The 19,601-nt window shown below is 59.2% G+C and overlaps 1 protein-coding gene across 5 annotated transcripts in view; it reads left to right on the forward strand.

Moving 5' to 3' along the window:
* Positions 1-19,601, forward strand: part of LOC133360234 (voltage-dependent P/Q-type calcium channel subunit alpha-1A-like) — a 108,165-nt gene that overhangs the window by 40,075 nt on the left and 48,489 nt on the right. For 3 of the 5 annotated variants that reach the window (XM_061578874.1, XM_061578873.1, XM_061578876.1), the window contains 22 exons: positions 584-907; positions 1,607-1,719; positions 2,454-2,566; positions 3,564-3,695; positions 4,343-4,415; positions 4,873-4,990; positions 5,589-5,656; positions 6,612-6,715; positions 6,983-7,266; positions 8,107-8,221; positions 9,275-9,447; positions 10,105-10,225; positions 10,806-10,935; positions 11,093-11,152; positions 11,743-11,849; positions 12,592-12,609; positions 13,875-13,992; positions 14,588-14,748; positions 16,128-16,268; positions 16,434-16,635; positions 18,125-18,289; positions 18,795-18,905. In XM_061578874.1, coding sequence (XP_061434858.1) covers positions 584-907; positions 1,607-1,719; positions 2,454-2,566; positions 3,564-3,695; positions 4,343-4,415; positions 4,873-4,990; positions 5,589-5,656; positions 6,612-6,715; positions 6,983-7,266; positions 8,107-8,221; positions 9,275-9,447; positions 10,105-10,225; positions 10,806-10,935; positions 11,093-11,152; positions 11,743-11,849; positions 12,592-12,609; positions 13,875-13,992; positions 14,588-14,748; positions 16,128-16,268; positions 16,434-16,635; positions 18,125-18,289; positions 18,795-18,905 — 2,951 coding nt within the window. The remainder of the gene's footprint in view (positions 1-583; positions 908-1,606; positions 1,720-2,453; positions 2,567-3,563; positions 3,696-4,342; positions 4,416-4,872; positions 4,991-5,588; positions 5,657-6,611; positions 6,716-6,982; positions 7,267-8,106; positions 8,222-9,274; positions 9,448-10,104; positions 10,226-10,805; positions 10,936-11,092; positions 11,153-11,742; positions 11,850-12,591; positions 12,610-13,874; positions 13,993-14,587; positions 14,749-16,127; positions 16,269-16,433; positions 16,636-18,124; positions 18,290-18,794; positions 18,906-19,601) is intronic. The other 2 variants (XM_061578877.1, XM_061578875.1) reach the window with 1 other exon arrangement.

Genomic DNA, 19,601 nt, shown 5'->3' on the forward strand with positions numbered 1-19,601 from the left:
TTCACACTCCCTTGATCGCTTCCTTTCTCTCCTTCCCTTGGGTGAATAAGTGGGGGAGCGAGCGAGTGATTGGGCCATTGGGTGGGTGGTGGTTGAGTGGGTTAATGAGTGAATAGGTAAGCGGGTTGGTAGATGAGTGAGTCGGGTGACTGAATTAATGAGTAGGCGGGCGAATGAATGGCATGGATAAGTGGATGAGTCGGTGGATGAGTGAGTTGGTGGAGGGGTGAGTGAGTAGGTAGGTCGGTGGGTGGGTGAGTGAGTAGGTGGGTGAGTGAATGAGTGGGTGGGTGGGTGAGTGAGTTAGTAGGTTGGTGGGTGGATGACTGAGTAAGTGGGTTGGTGAGTAGGCGGGTGGGGGCATAAGCGAATGAGTGGCGATCAAGTGAGTTAGTGAGCAGCCTGGCTGAGCGGGTTAGCGAGCGAGCGGACGAGCATCTGAGTGAGGTGAAAGTGAACTCGTAGCTCTACGGACGCATTGCAAATCCAATCCACCATCGTCGGCCACCATCGCCACCCCCCTCCACCTCCTCATCGTCGTGGTCGTACACGTGACCTCTCTGCGCGTTGCCCGTCCGCCCAGGCTCCCCGTTCGCCCGCGCCAGCATCACCGGCGTTAAAGCCGACGGCGCCAGCGCGGGCATCGGCGCGGGAATCGGCGGCGTCGGAGGGGGCAGCCTGGCCGGTGCCTCGGGCGGCGCCGGCGCCGGCGGCGTCGCGGCCGGTGCCGCTGCGGCCTCCTCCTCCTCGTACTTCCAGCGCAAGGAGAAGCGCCTGCGCTTCTGCATCCGCCGCATGGTGAAGTCTCAGGCGTTCTACTGGACGGTGCTCTGCCTGGTGGCGCTCAACACGCTCTGCGTCGCCATGGTCCACTACAAGCAGCCCAAGGAGCTCACCGAAGTGCTCTGTGAGTCGGCACTACTCCCCCCCCCCCCCACCAATTCCTCCCCCTCCTTTCACCAACCCCCCCCTACCAATCCTCCCCCCCCCCCCGTCGCCGAATTATCCCCCCCAATCCCACAGAGAAATCCATAGACTCGCGTAGAGACGCACTTCATCACGAAGAGAATTATAGACTGACAGCGAGAGCCACATCATCGCATAGAGACCCATAGACTCGTGTAGAGACCCACATAATTGCGTCGCGACCCACCACAGACTCGCATACAGATCCCATGGATATAGGGAGATCAATAAACAAATAGAAAGGCCTATAGACGTATGCAGAGTCCCCATAGGTTTAGTGAAAGGCCCACAGACTCCCATAGACTCACGACGGCTCTGTGGTCAAACTGGGGTCTCTTGTGCGGCAAGTTGAGGGTCTCAGCCCAGTCACCCGGCGACCCCGAGTTCGATTCCCGCTCACGGCCAACATCAGTGAAGATTTTCTGAACCGGTCCTGGGCCTCCCCTTGGTCGGCTCAGCCTTAAATGAGTACCTGGTGCGGCGTGTCAACATCGCCGCTGGAAAGACAAATGCGGCCGGGCGTGGTGCTGGCCACCCAGCCCCTCGTGTTGCCATGCCCGCCATTCGTAGGTGCTACTCGCTGAAAGCACTTGCCCCAAAAAGTCTGTTGAGGCAGTACGGGGGATCTTTGTTTTTGCAGCTTACATGGAGTTTGTGTTCCTGGGTCTCTTCCTGCTGGAAATGATGCTCAAGATGTACGGGCTCGGGATGCAGAACTACTTCCACTCCTCCTTCAACTGCTTCGACTTTGCGGTGAGATGCAGGCAGCAGCTATCATGGCAGCAGCAGTAGTAGCATCACTAGGAGCATGAGCAGTGGCATCATCAGTTGCAGCAGTAATAGTAGTAACAACAGCATCAGCAAAAACAGCAGATATGCCATATCTTAAGATATACTCACGATCAACTGAACGGAATACTTACTATATACAGGCACTCCTCTACTTACAAACGGTTCCAGAGATCTGTTGGTTAGTCGATTTGTTCTTCAGTACAACTTGACTCCTGTAAATTTCAAACACGTTGTACGGCATCTACACCAAAGACAGGGAATGGCTTTAAACGTCGTATAATCTCCTGTAGATGTAGATCCCACTGGTTGTTCACGTTCTGCAGATGTAGATGCCACTGGTTCTTCACGTTCTGTAGATGTAGATGCCACTGGTTGTTCACGTTCTGCAGATGTAGATGCCACTGGTTCTTCACGTTCTGCAGATGTAGATGCTAATTCCCTTTGGTGTTCGTGTTTCCTCTCTACTCTCTTTAAACAACTGACTGAGAGATGTCTGCACAGTTGCTCTCTTCTTCAGCCTGTCACAGGCAATAGCATCGTGAACAGCTGCAACTGGACATATGGACAGGTTTGTTCGTATCTCTGAACATTCGTAAGTCGCTTTGTTCGTAAGCAGAGTCCCCCCCCTATGTACGGAGCGGAGCTCACCAGGAGGAGGCATGGCGTTGATGGGCGGGGATGTCCGTGCGGTGCAGGTGGTGATCGGCAGCATCTTCGAAATCATCTGGTCCACTCTGCAGCCCAGGTCGGCGTTTGGCCTCAGGGTTCTGCGGGCCCTGAGGCTTCTGAGGATCTTCAAGGTCACCAAGTGAGTGGGGGACCCCCCCACATCTCCCCACCCTCCACCCCCCCCTCCCCCCCCAACGACGCACAAAACTTCTTAGCGCTCGGGGACTTTCCGCAGCGGCAGCCGATGGCGACGACAACAAAGATGACGACGACGACGACGATGATGGTGACGACACCAAAGATGACGACGACGACTTGCCCTGCAAGCCGCTTGGGGTTGTGCGGACGAACATAGCGTCGCGGTGTTCGATGTGGCCGCGGTGCGTGTACCCAGTGCGATGTGTAAAGAAGCGTCACTGCCGGGGGGGGGAGACAAAGGCGGCCGGGCGTGGCGGTGGCCACACCCGTAATACAAGTTTCCCCCCCACCATGGGTAATTATAAACACGCCGTTAAACCCGCCACTACCCGACACGGCCATTTGGTAAGGTTTGTCACGTAACACAAAAATGTGCGCAATTAGCTTCGACATCGGCACGAAGCCGGTTGTGCGTTGGCGAGCGAACCCACGGCAAGATTTACATTTCGAGTGACCTTGACGTTTGGCTGGCGATTGTGGTCGCCACCCACCCCGAGCGTGTGCCTCGTACGTGCTGCTGTTCGCTTACGGCACTTGCCTCCAACAGCCTGCGAGAGCCTATGTGGGGGACCTTTGTCTCTACGTGGGTAATGGTCGTCTCTTGAGGGGAGCGGCGGCGTAGTGGTTAGCGCTACGCTGCGCTACAACCCCCGGCGACCCGGGCTCCATCCCCGCTCACGGCCTACACCAGTGACGATTATCTGAACCGGTCCTGGGCCTCCCCCCTAGGTCGACTCAGTCTCAAATTAGTACCTGGTGCTGTGCGTATACATCGCCACTTAGGGAGACAAAGGCGGCCGGGGCGTGGTGCTGGCTACCCACCTCCTCGTGTGCGATGGTGCCGGCCTTCATAGGTGCTCGCAATCAGCACGTGTTCCCAACAGTCTGTTACAGGCTACACGGGGATCCCTTGTCTGTGCGCGTGCGCTTGTGTGTAGGTACTGGTCATCTCTGCGGAATCTGGTCGTGTCTCTGCTCAACTCCATGAAGTCCATCGTGTCCCTCCTCTTCCTGCTCTTCCTCTTCATCGTCGTCTTCGCTCTGCTGGGCATGCAGCTCTTCGGGGGCCAGTGAGTGGAATGCAGTCAAACTTTACCAGGGCCCCTCCCCCTCCCCCCTCCTGCTAGATTTTGACCGCAAAATAAAAATCTCCGCAAACACCGGAGAAAGAAGAAATCCGTTGGGGGTGAAAATATAATCTCACACGTCAAACGCGATCCCCCCCCCCCCCTCCTCATCCTCCTGCTCCGTGTTGTCAGAGAGCGGAACCCACAGAAGCAGATTATTACAGAGCTACCTCTGAGATCCCTTCTTCAAATGACGTCTGGGCCACACAGAATGGCCCTGCGGAAGTGGAGTCTACAGAGCTACCTCTGAGATCAAGTGACCACTGGTCCACACAGAATGGCTATGCGGAAGTGGAGTCTACAGAGCTACCTCTGAGATCACTGCTTCAAGTGAACTCTGGTCCACACAGAACGGAAGTGCATTCCACAGAACTACCTCTGAGATTCCTTCTGCAGAGGGCAGCACTCTCCCGCCCCCCCCCCCCCCCCCCGCTCTGCCATACGAGAGTAATGTTTGTTGCACGGCAGTCAAAATTTCTGTTTGTTTTATTTTTGTCAATTCTCAGAGCCGGCAATGGGATCTCTAGCGGATACGATACTCCCTCGGATGTCTTTGTAATTCGTTTTCTCTGTCGCCCGTCTTCCTCCAGATTTAACTTCGACCACAGCACCCCCGACACGAACTTCAACACCTTCCCGGCGGCCATCATGACCGTGTTCCAGGCCGGTCCCTCTGTTCCTCACTCGCACCCCCGACATCGCGCACTCCGCACGCAGCACGCATGCAGGGGACGACGGTGGTGACGGTGGTGGCGGTGATAGTCGGTGGTGGCGATGATGGTGATGGCAATGATGAAGATGACGATGATGGCGGTCGTGCTGATGATGATGATGGTGGTGGTGGTGATGATGATGGTGATGACAATGATAAAGATGGTGATGATGACAATGACGATGGTGATTGTGACAGCAATTATGGTGATGACAATAGCAATGATGATGCCGATGATGATGTTTAAGATGGTGATGATGATGATGGCGATGATGATGGCGATGATGATGATGATAACGATGATGGCGATAATGATGATGGCGATGATGGCGACGATGGTGATGATGATAGCGATGATCGCGATGATGGTGGTGGTGATGATGACGACGTGCCCTGCGCTTTGTGCAGATCCTGACGGGCGAGGACTGGAACGTGGTGATGTACGATGCCATCGTGTCGCAGGGTGGCGTCGACGACGGGATGTTCGCCTCCCTCTACTTCATCGTCCTCACCCTCTTCGGGAACTGTATCCTCACCCCCCCACCACCCCCACCCACCCACCCCACCACCCCACCATCGTCATCACATGAACTCTGGTCATCCTCACAGCAGCAGCAGCGGTGGTGGTGGCTTTGCTGGCTGGCTGCTGCTCCTGCGACCGTCTGGAACGCTCTTCCCCTTCCAATATTAAGAAGGCCACTCCGGGAGCTGTATAGCATTTTAAAATCATTATTTGGATTGACAAACTAATTTCTTGAGAAGCGCTTGTTGTTGTTGTGTTTTTAGTTTGTTGGCCCTTTCCCCTGCCCGCACCTCCGATTAGCACGGTTGGCTACGTACGGTGCGAAAGAAGTTCAACGCACGTAGATACGTAACGCACTCCAGCCGAGGTGTGAAGCGTTTAAACATCAGCAGCTCTGTCCATCCCTCTGCCTGTCTATTTGTCTTTCCGTCTGTGTGTCAATCTGTCTCTCGATCCGTGCATCTCCCCATCTGTCCATGTGTCTATCTGTCCATCCCTCTGTTCATCCGTCCGTCCGTCGTGTCCGCCTGCTAAGGTTGTCCCTTGAGCGTCCGCGCGGCGTCCGTGCTGAGCCCTTAACGACATCCACTGTGACGCACAGACACCCTCCTCAACGTCTTCCTGGCCATCGCTGTGGACAATCTCGCCAATGCCCAGGAGCTGACCAAGGTGATGCATCGATGAGGGTGATCGTCGGTGCCCCGAGCGCGGGGAGCGGCGGCGCAGCGGTTAGCGCGGGGAGCGGCGGCGCAGCGGTTAGCGCGGCCGCGCTACGAACCCCGGCGGCCCCAGTTCGGTTCCCCGCTCACGACCCACCGCCGACACCGGTGACGGTTGTCTGAACCCGTCCCGGCCTCCCCTTAGGTCCACTCAGCCTGAGACGAGTACCTTGTTCAGAATGCTGCTGTGAGAGTGCTCACACGGTCACCATTCTGTGAGCGCATTGCACTAGGTCCTCTTAGCTCTGCACTGGCTACCGGTCAAATTCCGGGTGCATTTTTATGGTACTGCTTTTCACCTTTCAGGCTTTAAGAGGGCTCACCTCACATTACTTGCAGGAACTAAAACATTTATATATTGCCCCGAGCTCTGCAGTCCTCTGTATATATTCCATCAAGGTCCTTCAGATCTTCCGGTCTCCAACTGCTCGGCACTCCCAGGTCGCGCTCTTTTGGTGACCGGGCTTTTGTTAGCGTGGCGCCGAAACCACGGATCGCCTTGCCACTTGAAATCAGGGCAATCGGAGTCGGTAGATTCAAGTCCGCTTTGAAACCCCATCTCTTTAAAGTGTCCTTGCCTCTCGAGTTCGGCCGGTTGCCCCCTGGTTCTGTCATTGTCTCCTGCTCTTCATGCGTTGCGCACTTGGATCCTAGGTAGGAGAATGCGCAACCAATACATGTGAATTATTATCGTCGTCGCCAACATCGCCACTCGAGAGACGAAGGTGGCCGCGGCTGCCGTGGGGTTTGTTGTTGGCCACCCGGGAGCCGCCTCAGCGCCAAACGGCACGTGCCCCGACGGTCCGTTGCGGCTACGCGGGGGCGACCTTTGCCCTCGACGTGGCTGGCGGAGGGAGCTTGGCGCGTGCGGGAGATGTATGTGGGGGTTGCGCGGTTACTCCCAGCAGGACGAGGAGGAGGAAGAGGAGGCTGCCACGCATAAACTCGCCATGCAGAAAGCCCGGGAGGTCGCCGAGGTCAGCCCCATGTCGGCCGCCAATCTGTCCAGGTGGGGGTACGCGGCGGCGGCGGCGTCATCATCATCGTTGTTGTAATCATCATCGTCATCATCGTCGTCATCGTCGTCGTCATCATTGTCATCATCATGGTCATCATAATTATCATCATCGTCGTCATCATTGTCATCATCACCCTTATCGTCATCATAATCGTCGTCGTCATCGTCTCCATTAACGTCATCATCACTGTCATCAACACCCTCATCACCATCACCACCGTCGCTGACTCCCTTCCTCCCCGCGCCGTCGTGCGCCAGCAAGGAGCCACGGCTCTCCTCCAAGCCGCGCTCCGTGTGGGAGCAGCGCGCCAACGAGCTGCGGCGCCAGCACCTGCGCGCCACCAGCACGGAGGCCCTCAACGCCAGCCCCTTCCGCACCTCGTCGGCCTGCTACCGGCCCCCGCCCGACCCCACGGCCACGCGGCCCCCGCAGGCCGCTGGAGCCGCCGTCGTCGGCGGAATCGGAGTCGGCGGAATCGCCGGCGCCGTGCCGACCGGAGGCCTGGCGCTCGGGCACCCGGGCCGCGATGACGTGTTTACCGGTGAGTGGCGGTAATGGTGGTGGTGGTAATGGTGGTGCTCGTAACAGTGGTGGTAATGGTAGTGGTGTTGGTATCAGTAGTAGTGGTGGTGGTAACGGTAGTGGTGGTTGTCACGGTGGTGGTAACGGTAGTGGTGGTTGTAACGGTGGTGCTAACGGTAGTGGTGGTTGTCACGGTGGTGGTAACGGTAGTGGTGGTTGTAACGGTGGTGGTAACGGTAGTGGTGGTTGTCACGGTGGTGGTAACGGTAGTGGTGGTTGTAACGGTGGTGGTTGTAATGGTGGTAGTGGTAACGGTAGAGTAGTAGCGGGTTAGCGCCATGCTGCGCAACGATCCCGGCAAACCCGAGTTTGATTCCTGCTCACGGCCACCAACATTGGTGGTGATTATCTGAACTGGTCCTGGGCCTCCCCCAGGTCGACTCATCCTCACAATGAGTACCTGGTGAAGTGGGTGGATGGTGGTGGGTGGTGGTGGATGGTGTTCAGTTAATTCTTCAACCCAACCATCTCTCCGCTCCACCCACCCATCCATCCGTTCGTCCATCCGCCCACGTGTCCATCCTATTGTCTCCCTGTCCCTCAGTCCAGTCCGTCTGTCCGTCCATCCGCCGGTGCGTGCGTCCGACGGGCTGCGTGTGTGCGACGGACTGCGTGCGTGTGTGCGACGGGCTGCGTGCGTGTGTGCGACGGGCTGCGTATGTGTGTGCGACGGGCTGCGTGCGTGTGTGTGACGGGCTGTGTGTGTGCATGCGACGGGCTGCGTGTGTGCGACGGGCTGCGTGTGTGCGACGGGCTGCGTGTGTGTGTGCGACGGGCTGCGTGTGCGTGCACCTCGCAGGAGAGAGGGAGTTCCTCCTCGCCTCCTCGGGCCTGGAGGCCCCGCGGAGACCCAACGGAGTGCCGCGGGACGGGGAGCTCAACGGGCAGAGGGGTGCCGCCGATGGCGTGCGCAGGTACCAGTTCGAGTCCAGCGGCCGCAAATGCTCGCAGGCTAGGCGGGAGGGTTGAAGGTCAAGACAAAAAGCAATGAGTCTGGCAGCTTCACAGTGGCAACATCCATTCACCCACTCACCCAGGCACCCAGTCACCCACTCACCCACTCACTCACCCACTCACTCACTCACTCACCCACCCAGTCACCCACTCACCCACTCACTCACCCACTCACCCAGTCACCCACTCACCCAGTCACCCACTCACCCACTCACCCAGTCACCCACTCACCCACTCATCCACTCGCTCACTCACTCACCCAATCACCCACTCACCCACTCATCCACTCACCCACTAACTCACCCACTCACCCACTCACCTACTCATCTACTCACCCACTCATCCATTCACCTACTCATCCACTCACCCACTCATCCATTCACCTACTCATCCACTCACCCAGTCACCCACTCACCCACTCATCCAGGCAGCCACTCACCAAGTCACTCACCCACTCGCCCACTCACCCACTCACCAACCCACCCACTCACTGACTCACCCACTCACCTACAAGACGGCACTGAAACAGCTCTCTCCAAATGGGACGCTAGAGATCCGGCGATGCCACTTGCAAGCGGTAGGCCTCTGCGTGATGGCATCGTGGTCAGAATGCGCAAATATATATATATTTTTATCCACACTGCAAACGACCCGATTGTGTATGCCGTGGAGAAGGTCCATCACCCGGAGCGTCACGCGAGTTGACTCGTTAGTTGTAACAGTAACAAGAAGGGTGTTTTATTTTTCTCTTTTTTACTTTACTTCTGATGTATGGCACTTTTGAGATGAGAAATTTGATAAGCGCTTCGTGAAACTGAGTTCCTCATCACCGTTATAATGATTATCATTATCATAAAAGTAACTCGTGGAGAGTCGCAGTTCCCGCCCGCGGGCGGACAGGCGCACGGAGCCGATGCACCGGCGCTGCCCCGGCACGCGCCAGACACGTCCCGGGTTCGAGTCCCGACTCGGGTGATGGGGTCTCGCTTCCCCCCACGCCGCCCCCCGCCCAGGGACGGCCAGGCGGCGGGCGTCAACGCCACCGCGGGCGTGCCCTCCCTCCTCGACGCCAAGGGCCCGGGGTCGGAGGGCAACGGCAAGGGCGGGGGCAAGGCGGAGCCGAGCCAGCTGGTGAAGATCCCCGTGACTCTGACCGGGCCCGCCGGAGACTCCACACAGCTGCAAGGTGACTCAGCTCCGCTCTGACCCCCTCCGCAAGGGCCCGGCAGGTTAACACGCAAGGGTCGGCGTTCGTGACCAACATCATCCACATGCCACAATCAAGGGTTTCTTTTTGGGTAAGATCGCGTAAATATAGAAATGTTGTGTCGTTAAACCCACCACCACCCAACACGGCCAACTAGTCAGGGTTGTCACGTAAGCAGAACGTGGCCAATTCGTCACTAGTACAGCACTAGTGTATAGTGTAGTGTGTAGTGTAGTGTATAGTGTAGTGTGTAGTGTAGTGTATAGTGTAGTGTATAGTAGTGTAGTGTATAGTGTAGTAAACTAGTGCAGCACACCGGTGTGTTGGAGAGCCAAGCCTCAACATTTACAATCTGAGTGTACGACGTTTCGCCAGTAATTACAACCAGCTTCTTCATCAGGCGACAGCCAGATGTGTGTAGAAGTCCACATTAGTGATGTCACTACTGTGCCGAGACAGCCCCAGGCAATGACGGCTACTGTCGGTGGAGAGCGCCCGGGTGTCACCGAGGTGGTCGACACCGTCACCACCACCACCACCAACGCTGCCACTACCACCATCACCACAACCATCACCAGCACCGCCATCACCTCCAATACCACTGCCGCCACCACCGTGGCCGCATTTGTGCCACAGGCGCGGGGAAGGAGGAGAAAGAGGCGGAGGCGGAGGAGGGGGAGGGGGCGGAGGGCGACCCCACGGGCCCCAAGCCCATGGTGCCCTTCAGCTCCATGTTCGTCTTCAGCACCACCAACCCGTGCGTACCGCCACGCATCGCCACCACCATCGCCACCACCATCGCCACCACCATCGCCACCACCACACACCACCACCACAAACCACCACTGCCACCATAAACCACCACCGCCACCACTGAACCACCGCCGGCACCAACACCACCACCACCACGAACCGCCACCACCACGAACGACCACCACCACCACCACGCACCACCACCACCACGCACCACCACCACCACCACCATGAACCACCACCGCCACCACTGAACCACCGCCGGCACCAACGCCACCACCACCACGAACCACCACCACCACCACCACGCACCACCACCACCATGAACCACCACCTCCACCACCACGAACCACCACCGCCACCACCGCCACCACCGCCACCACCACCACCACCACCATGAACCACCACCTCCACCACCGCCACCACTGAACCACCGCCAGCACCAACGCCACCACCACCACGAACCGCCACCACCACAAACCACCGCCACCACGCACCGCCACCACGCACTGCCACCACCAGCACACACCACCACCACGCACCACCACCACCGTCGCCCAGCTGGTCACCGCGTGTGCGTGCAGTGTGCGCCGTGCGTGCCACTACGTGGTGAACATGCGCTACTTCGAGATGTGCATCCTCATGGTCATCGCCATGAGCAGCATCGCGCTCGCCGCAGAGGACCCCGTCGAGGCCGGCTCCATCCGCAACAAGGTGCACGCACGCACACACTGACAAGGATCCCCCGGGTAGCCTCGACGGACCGTTGGGGCGAGCGCCGTAAGCGGGCGCCTGCGAAGGCCGGCACCGCGGCACACGAGGGGGCGCTTGCCCGGCTCCTGACCGCGCGGGTCTTGCTCTGCCGTTGCAGGTGCTGCGCTACTTCGATTACGTCTTCACTGGGGTCTTCACCTTCGAAATGGTCTTCAAGGTTCGTCGGCGTTCGCCGCTTGTTGCGCCCCTGGCGGCAGCCGCTGCCGGGAACGCTGTCCCTCCCGGGGGGTGAACGTCATGATGATGACGACGATGACAATGATGACGATGATGATGATGACGACGACGATGATGACGACGACGATGATGACGACGACGATGATGACGACGATGATGACGACAACGACGACGATGATGATGACGATGAAGATGATAATAATGGCGACGATTATGACGACGATGAGAACGGCGATGATGATGACAATGACGCATGCAGCGCATCTCTGGTGATGATCACGGGGTTTACGTTGTGGGCGGCTGAGGGACAGCGTGGCAAACGCCATTGCTGTACTGTACTCCTACGCCCCCCCCCCCCCCCACACGCCCACCCCCCTCCTCACATCCATTTCTGAAGGGGGGCCGCCGGTATCCCCCCCTCTCACTCTGCTCCTCCCCCTCCTCCATCTCCTCCTCCCTCCTCCTCCCTCCTCCCTCACCTTCCTCCCTCCTCCCCCTCGTCCTCCTCCCTTCTCCCTCCTCTCTCCCCTCCTCCTTCTCCTCGTCGTCGTCGCTGCCTGCTGCGAGCAGATGATCGACCTGGGCCTGGTGCTCCACCGTGGGGCCTACTTCCGCGACCCCTGGAACATCTTGGACTTCATCGTCGTGAGCGGCGCCCTCCTCGCGTTCGCCTTCTCGTGAGTCCACGCTCGCAAACGCGCCGCTGGAGCGCCACCTGGCCACTCAAGCTTCACCCTGACAGCCAAACCCTGACCCTGACAGCCAAACCCTGACCCTGACAGCCAAACCCTGACCCTCACAGCCAAACCCTGACCCTCACAGCCAAACCCTGACCCTCACAGCCAAACCCTGACCCTCACAGCCAAACCCTGACCCTGACAGCCAAACCCTGACAGCTAAACCCTGACCCTGACAGCCAAACCCTGACCCTGACAGCCAAACCCTGACCCTGACAGCCAAACCCTGACAGCTAAACCCTGACCCTCACAGCCAAACCCTGACCCTCACAGCCAAACCCTGATCCTCACAGCCAAACCCTGACCCTCACAGCCAAACCCTGACCCTCACAGCCAAACCCTGATCCTCACAGCCAAACCCTGACCCTCACAGCCAAACCCTGACCCTGACAGCCAAACCCTGACCCTGACAGCCGAACCCTGACAGCCAAACCCTGACCCTGACCGCTCAATTCTGACCCTGACAGCTGGATGCTAGACTTAACCGTTACACCCTGACCTTGACTGCTCAACTCTTACCCTGACCGCTAAATGGTAACCCTGACCACTAAGCCTAATCCTTACCCTGACCCCTGAACCCTGACACGAGCTCCCCCCCGCCCCCCACCGCGTGTCTCTAACTCCGCGCTCTCCCCTTCTCTCTCTCTCTCTCCCCTTCTCTCTCGCCCCTCCACAACCGCAGAAGCAACACGGAAGCCGAGTAAGATGTGACGCATCGGTGCACTCCACTGCTGCACATTACACACGAACATACACACCACCCCTCCCACCCACCACCCCTCCCACCCACCACCCCTCCCACCTACCATCCCTCCCACCCACCATCCCTCCCACCCACCTCCCACCACCACCACACCCACCACCACCCTTACCCCCCACGACCACCCACCCACCATCCCTCCACACTACCACCCACCACAGCTCCGCCCCTGTGGCCGAGGTTAGAGGCGGCTCCGCTGAGGGCCGTGGGCTCCCGGCGTTCGCCCGAACCGTGGCCACTGCGCCGGTGGTGACCGCTCCGGTTTGGCGTGGCAGGTCACCGGTTCTCCCGGCCCGGTCGCTCCGCTCACGTTGCCAGAGTACCCCCCAATGGGACTTGATTTTTATTTTATTTGAATTTTTTGGGGTCTCGCGCCGATTGTTTTAAAAACCGCACCGTCGCGCCGCTCTTTCCGTTGCCGGCGGGGATTCGGTGAAGCGTTGGGGGCGCCCAGGACCGGTTCACGGTACGTATGTATGTTGTATGTATGTTGTACATGCGTGTGTCGTACGTGTGTATGTTGAACTTCTTCCGCGCCGTGCGGAGCCAACCGCTCCGATCGTGTCGCTCCGCACCGACGTCAGCCGTAGCCGGGAATGGAAGTCGCCGGGCTCTTAGCGGCACAGCGCGGCTAAACCACCATCACCACGACCACAACCACCACCACAACCACCACCACCACGACCATCACCACCACGACCATCACCACCACGACCATCACCACCACGACCATCACCACCACAACCACCACCACCACGACCATGACCACCACTCCCCGATTGGCGGGTTTACAAATCAATGCCTCGATATACAAACCCTACAAATGCAATCAGACGGGTACGAGCGCGTGTGTGTCCGTGTGTGCGTTTGTACGTGTGTGTGCGTCCGTGCGTGTGCGTCCGTGCGTGCGTGCGAGCGTGTGCGTGTGCACGCGTGCACGCGTGCGTGTGCGCAAGCACAGACAACAACGACAACACAAACCCAACACGTTCCGTGTGAATAACAACAACCACTCAACACGTTCCATCTCCATAACAACAACCCCACACGTTCCATGTCAACAAAAACATCAACACGGCACACCGCTCCTGGGCTTGAAAGGAAAACAACAACAACAACACGAGAAAAAATACCCAACAGGCGACGTTTTGGGCGATGGCCCTTCTCACCGATGTGCTCTTGTCCGCCGTCCGCTCGGTTCGCAGGGGCCCCAAGAACCGCAAGGGAGGCAAGGGAGGCAAGGATCTGAACACCATCAAGTCCCTGCGCGTGCTGCGCGTGCTGAGGCCCCTGAAGACGATCAAGAGGCTCCCCAAACTCAAGGCAGCTCCCCTCGCCCGCTCACTCACTCACTCGCTCACGCGGATCACTTGCTCGCTCACTTGCTCACTCACTCGCTCACACACTCGCTCACTCACTCGGTCACCCACTCGCTCGCTCACTTACTCGGTCACCCACTCGCTCACTCACTCGGTTACCCACTCGCTCGCTCACTCACTCACTCACTTGGTCACTCACTCACTCGCTCAATCATTCGGTCACTCACTCGCCCGCTCACTCCACACGCTCACGCGGATCACTCACTCGCTCGCTCACTCACTCGCTCACTCACTAGGTCACCCACTCACTCGGTCACCCACTCGCTCGCTCACTCGCTCAATCACTCGGTCACCCACTCGCTAACTCGCTCGCTCACTCACTCACCCTCTCGCCCGCTCGCTCACCCGCTTGCTCAGTAAACTCGCTTCCTCGCTCTCTCCACTCGCTCACTCAGTACTTGATACAGGCCCCCTCGCTCACCGCTGTCAGTTGATGATGATCAATGTGAGATGATGATGACCATTGTGACTCTAACCAGGTTAACGATGTCAGCGATGTTAACGAGGTTAACGATGTGAACGACGACGTCGCCCCGCAGGCCGTGTTCGACTGCGTGGTGAACTCCCTGAAGAACGTCCTCAACATCCTCATCGTCTACATCCTCTTCATGTTCATCTTCGCCGTCATCGCCGTGCAGCTCTTCAAGGGGCGCTTCTTCTTCTGCAGCGACAACTCCAAGGATCTCGAGAAGGACTGCAGGTGAGGGCAGCCGTACAGCCATGGATTCTTCAATCCATCTGTGTGGAGCGTTGAGTGTCTCCGCCCCTCCCCCACGCCCACAGCCCCGCCCACACTGCCTCCCGCCCACCACGCGAAGCCAAACTCGCACTGCTTTCGCAACAATGGGCGCCGCGGTGGCTAGGAGATGTTAACCAGCTCGCCTGGTGCGCAGGAGGTCGTGGGTTCGATCCCGACCCTGACGCCTGCTGCTGTGTATTTGGAGTTTGCGGTGTCTCTCTCTCTCATCATCATCACGGTGGCTAGGAGATGTTAACTACCTCGCTTGGTGTGCAGGAGGTCGTGGGTTCGATCCCGACCCTGACGCCTGCTACTGTGTATTTGAAGATTTCCCCGTCTCTCTTTGTGGTCACGTGGATTTTTCTCCGCGTCCTCCTGTCCCTCCACATTTATAATCAACATCGCGACGCGTTTAGAGTATGCGGCTGCCGCTATAAATATCCACACGATGATGATGATGATCCACTTCGTTGAGCTGTCATTTTCGATGGCCAGGTCTCTTCTCAAAAAGAGCCACACAGCTCAGTGGGCCTTACCTGGTAGAACATGACAAGAGTTGTTGTTGTTGTTACTTCTACGCATCACGCGGCGTAGCGGAACGCCCCTTAGAATGGGGAGCGGCGGCGGCGGCGGCGGCGTTAGCGTTGTTAGCGGCGGGCGCGTCACGCTACGAGCCCCGGCTACCCGAGTTCGATTCCCGCTCCCTGCCATCTCCGGCGACGATTACCTCGAGCGGCTACGAGCCTCCTCCCCCAAGTCAAACGAGCAGCTGGCGCGGCGTCAACGTCGCCGCCCGGCCTCCGTCGCCGCGCCGCCCGCCGACGGCGCTCGCCCCGTCGCCGCCCGCTGACGCGGGGATCTGTGTGTATCGCGTGCGTGTCGTATGCGTGTCGCGTGCGTGTCGCGTGCGTGTCGCGTGCGTGTCGCGTGCGTGTCGCGTGCGTGTCGTGTGTGCGTGTCGTGTGTGCGTGTCGTGTGTGCGTGTCGCGTGCGTGTCGTGTGTGCGTGTCGCGTGCGTGTCGTGTGTGCGTGTCGCGTGCGTGTCGTGTGTGCGTGTCGTGTGTGCGTGTCGTGTGCGCGTGTCGCGTGCGTGTCGCGTGCGTGTCGCGTGCGTGTCGCGTGCGTGTCGTGTGTGCGTGTCGTGTGTGCGTGTCGCGTGCGTGTCGTGTGTGCGTGTCGTGTGCGCGTGTCGTGTGCGTGTCGCGTGCGTGTCGTGTGTGCGTATCGCGTGCGCGTCGCGTGCGTGTCGCGTGCGTATCGTGTGCGTGTCGCGTGTGCGTGTCGTGTGTGCGTGTCACGTGTGCGTGTCGTGTGCGTGTCACGTGTGCGCCCCCCCCCAGGGGCTACTTCCTGGAGTACAAGAAGAACACGGTGGCCGAGGCGAAGAAGCGCGAGTGGCAGAAGTTCGACTTCCACTACGACAACGTCCTGTGGGCCTTCCTCACTCTCTTCACCGTCTCCACGGGGGAGGGGTGGCCTCAGTGAGTGGCCGGCGCCACCCGCGGTACCGCCGCTGTTCGTGCTCAGTTTGTTGTCCTTCTCCGCACCTCCAGTTCGCATGGTTCATGCCGCTCCACGCTCTACACACCGCACACTCTACACACTCCACACGTTCACGCTGCCTCCGTGTTCACGCGGCTCCGCAGGGTGCTCATGCGCTCGGTGCAGGCGACTTACGAGGACCAGGGGCCCAGCCCCGGCTACCGCATGGAGATGGCCATCTTCTACGTCGTCTACTTCATCGTCTTCCCCTTCTTCTTCGTCAACATCTTTGTGGCGCTCATCATCATCACCTTCCAGGAGCAGGGCGACAAGGTCATGTCCGAGTACAGCCTCGAGAAGAACGAGGTGCGTGTGTGAGTGTGTGCGTGTGTGCGTGCGCGCGTGCGCGCGTGTGCGTGCGTGTGCGTGCGTGTGCGTGCGTGTACGTGCGTGCGCGTGTGCGCGCGTGCATGTACGTGCGTGTGCGCGTGTGCGCGTGTGCGAGTGTGCGTGCCTGCGCGAGTGTGAGTGCGCGTGTGCGTGCGTGAGTGTGCGTGCGTGCGTGCGCGTGTGTGCGTGTGTGTGAGTGTGCGTGAGTGAGTGTGCGTACGTGAGCGTGTGTGAGTGTGTGTGTGAGGGTGCGTGCGCGTGTGTGCGTGTGTGTGAGTGTGTGTGAGTGAGTATGCGTGTGTGAGTGTGCGTGAGTGAGTGTGTGTACGTGAGCGTGTGTGAGTGTGTGTGTGTGAGTGTGCGTGTGTGTGCGGTGTTCTGATCTTCGTCGATATTGTCGTCGCCCTCCTCGTGCCGATCGTCCCCGTGCCGTTCCCTCCCTCGAGTCTGCGTACCTCTCGTCGCGTCTCTCTAGCCGGTCATCTGTCCGCGTGTCCTGTCCGTCCGTGCATTTGTCCATCCACTGTCCCATCCGTGTGTCCGAGTGGTGTCCGTGTGGTGTCTGTGTTGTGTGCATGTGGTGTGCGTGTGGCGTGCGTGCGGTGTGCGTGCGGTGTGCATGTGGTGTGCGTGCGGTGTGCGTGCGGTGTGCGTGCGGTGTGCGTGCGGTGTCTGTGCGGTGTGCGTGCGGTGTGCGTGCGGTGTGCGGGTGTGCGTGCGGTGTGCGTGCGGTGTGCGTGCGGTGTGCTGTGCGGTGTGCGTGTGGTGTGTGTGTGGTGTGCGTGTGGTGTGCGTGTGGTGTGCGTGTGGTGTGTGTGTGGTGTCTGTGCGGTGTGCGTGCGGTGTGCGTGCGGTGTGCGTGCGGTGTGCGTGCGGTGTGCGTGCGGTGTGCGTGCGGTGTGCGTGCGGTGTGCTGTGCGGTGTGCGTGTGGTGTGCGTGTGGTGTGCGTGTGGTGTGCGTGTGGTGTGCGTGTGGTGTGTGTGCCGGATGCGTGCGGTGTGCGTGCGGTGTCTGTGCGGTGTGCGTGCGGTGTGCGTTGCGGTGTGCTGTGCGGTGTGCGTGTGGTGTCTGTGCGGTGTTCGTGTGGTGTGCGTGTGGTGTGCGTGTGGTGTGTGTGCCGGGTGCGTGCGGTGTGCGTGTGGTGTCTGTGCGGTGTGCGTGTGGTGTCTGTGCGGTGTGTGTGTGGTCTCTGTGTGGTGTGCGTGTTGTGTGCGTGTGGTGTGTGTGCCGGGTGCGTGTGGTGTGCGTGTGGTGTCTGTGCGGTGTGTGTGTGGTGTCTGTGTGGTGTGCGTGTTGTGTGCGTGTGGTGTGTGTGCCGGGTGCGTGTGGTGTGCGTGTGGTGTCTGTGCGGTGTGCGTGTGGTGTCTGTGCGGTGTGCGTGTGGTGTGCGTGTGGTGTGTGTGCCGGGTGCGTGTGGTGTCTGTGTGGGGTGCGTGTTGTGTGCGTGCGGTGTGCGTGCCGCAGCGCGCCTGCATCGACTTCTCCATCAGCGCCAAGCCGCTGACCAAGCACATGCCCCAGAACCGCAACACCTTCCAGTACAAAATGTGGAAGTTCGTCGTCTCCTCCTCCTTTGAGTACTTCATCATGACCATGATCGCCCTCAACACCGTCGTGCTCATGATGAAGGTGGGTGGGGGGGGCGTGGCGGGGTGGGGGGGGTGGGCGGGCCATGCCGTGCCGAGCCATGCCGTGCCGAGCCATGCCGTGCCGAGCCGAGGTTGCACGTGGTGAGCGAGTCGATGAAAAAGCGACGGACGCGACAAATTTATATTTCGCATTTTATCAAATGGGAATTTTCTTTATTTTTCCCCCGTGACAAAATGGAACGCCATCACCACGGCCACGGTGATAACGGTGGCAGTGGTCACGGTGGTGGTGGCAGCGACGGCGCAATCATTATCACTTCCTGGGTGTTAAATTCTGACGATGATGACGATGTCGTCGCCGACGCTGACATTGATGACGCTGCTGATGATAATGATGTTGACGATGATTATAAAGACAAAAATAATGTTAACAACGACGACGATGATAATCGCGACATTGACGACGATCGTGGTGACCGTCACGACGCCGACCGTGATGATGATGACGATGACGATGATGACGGTCGTTGGTTCTGCCCGCGCAGTTTCACAACGCCCCCGTGGAGTATGAGCAAGTGCTGAAATACCTGAACATCGTCTTCACCGTGCTCTTCTTCATGGAGTGCCAGCTCAAGATCGTCGCCTTCGGGATCCTAGTGAGCCGCTCCGCACCTCCACCCTAACGCCACGGGAGAAGTTGACGCCGCTGGTCGCGTTTTTATAAAAACGCCACGAGGCAGACAGGGAGAGCGAGAAAGTTTTTGCCGGCTGGCGCGCAGGCGGGCAAAGGAGCAGGACGTCACCGCGCCCCCCCCCACGCCCCCACCCCCCCCCCTCCAACCATAATCAGTAAGCGAGTGGATATCACAACCAATTTTGTATCCCTCCACCTTGGACGCCCCGTGGTGACCAGCGTGGTGAAGTATGGTCAGCCAAGCAGCTGAGCGGACGGCCAGCCAGCCGGTGTAGCGGTTGCCAGGCGGATTGTTACGGCGAGGGACTGTGGGACTGTGGGACTGTGGGACTGTGGGACCGAGGGACCGAGGGACCGAGGGACCGAGGGACCGAGGGACCGTGGGACTGTGGGACCGAGGGACCGAGGGACCGAGGGACCGAGGGACCGAGGGACTGTGGGATTGAGAGACTGTGGGACTGAGGGATTGTGGGACTGAGGGATTGTGGGACTGAGGGACCGAGGGACTGAGGGACCGTGGGACTGAGAGACTGTGGGATTGAGGGATTGTGGGACTGTGGGACTGTGGGACTGTGGGATTGAGGGACCGTGGCCGCGGCCGTTAATCCAGCAGTGGATCGACCACCACGGCTGACGGCGCTGACAGATGCAGAGACGG

Source organism: Lethenteron reissneri, chromosome 67 (genome assembly GCF_015708825.2).
Source record: "Lethenteron reissneri isolate LAM-NWPU_2019-01 chromosome 67, ASM1570882v1, whole genome shotgun sequence".
NCBI classification, from domain to species: domain Eukaryota; kingdom Metazoa; phylum Chordata; class Hyperoartia; order Petromyzontiformes; family Petromyzontidae; genus Lethenteron; species Lethenteron reissneri.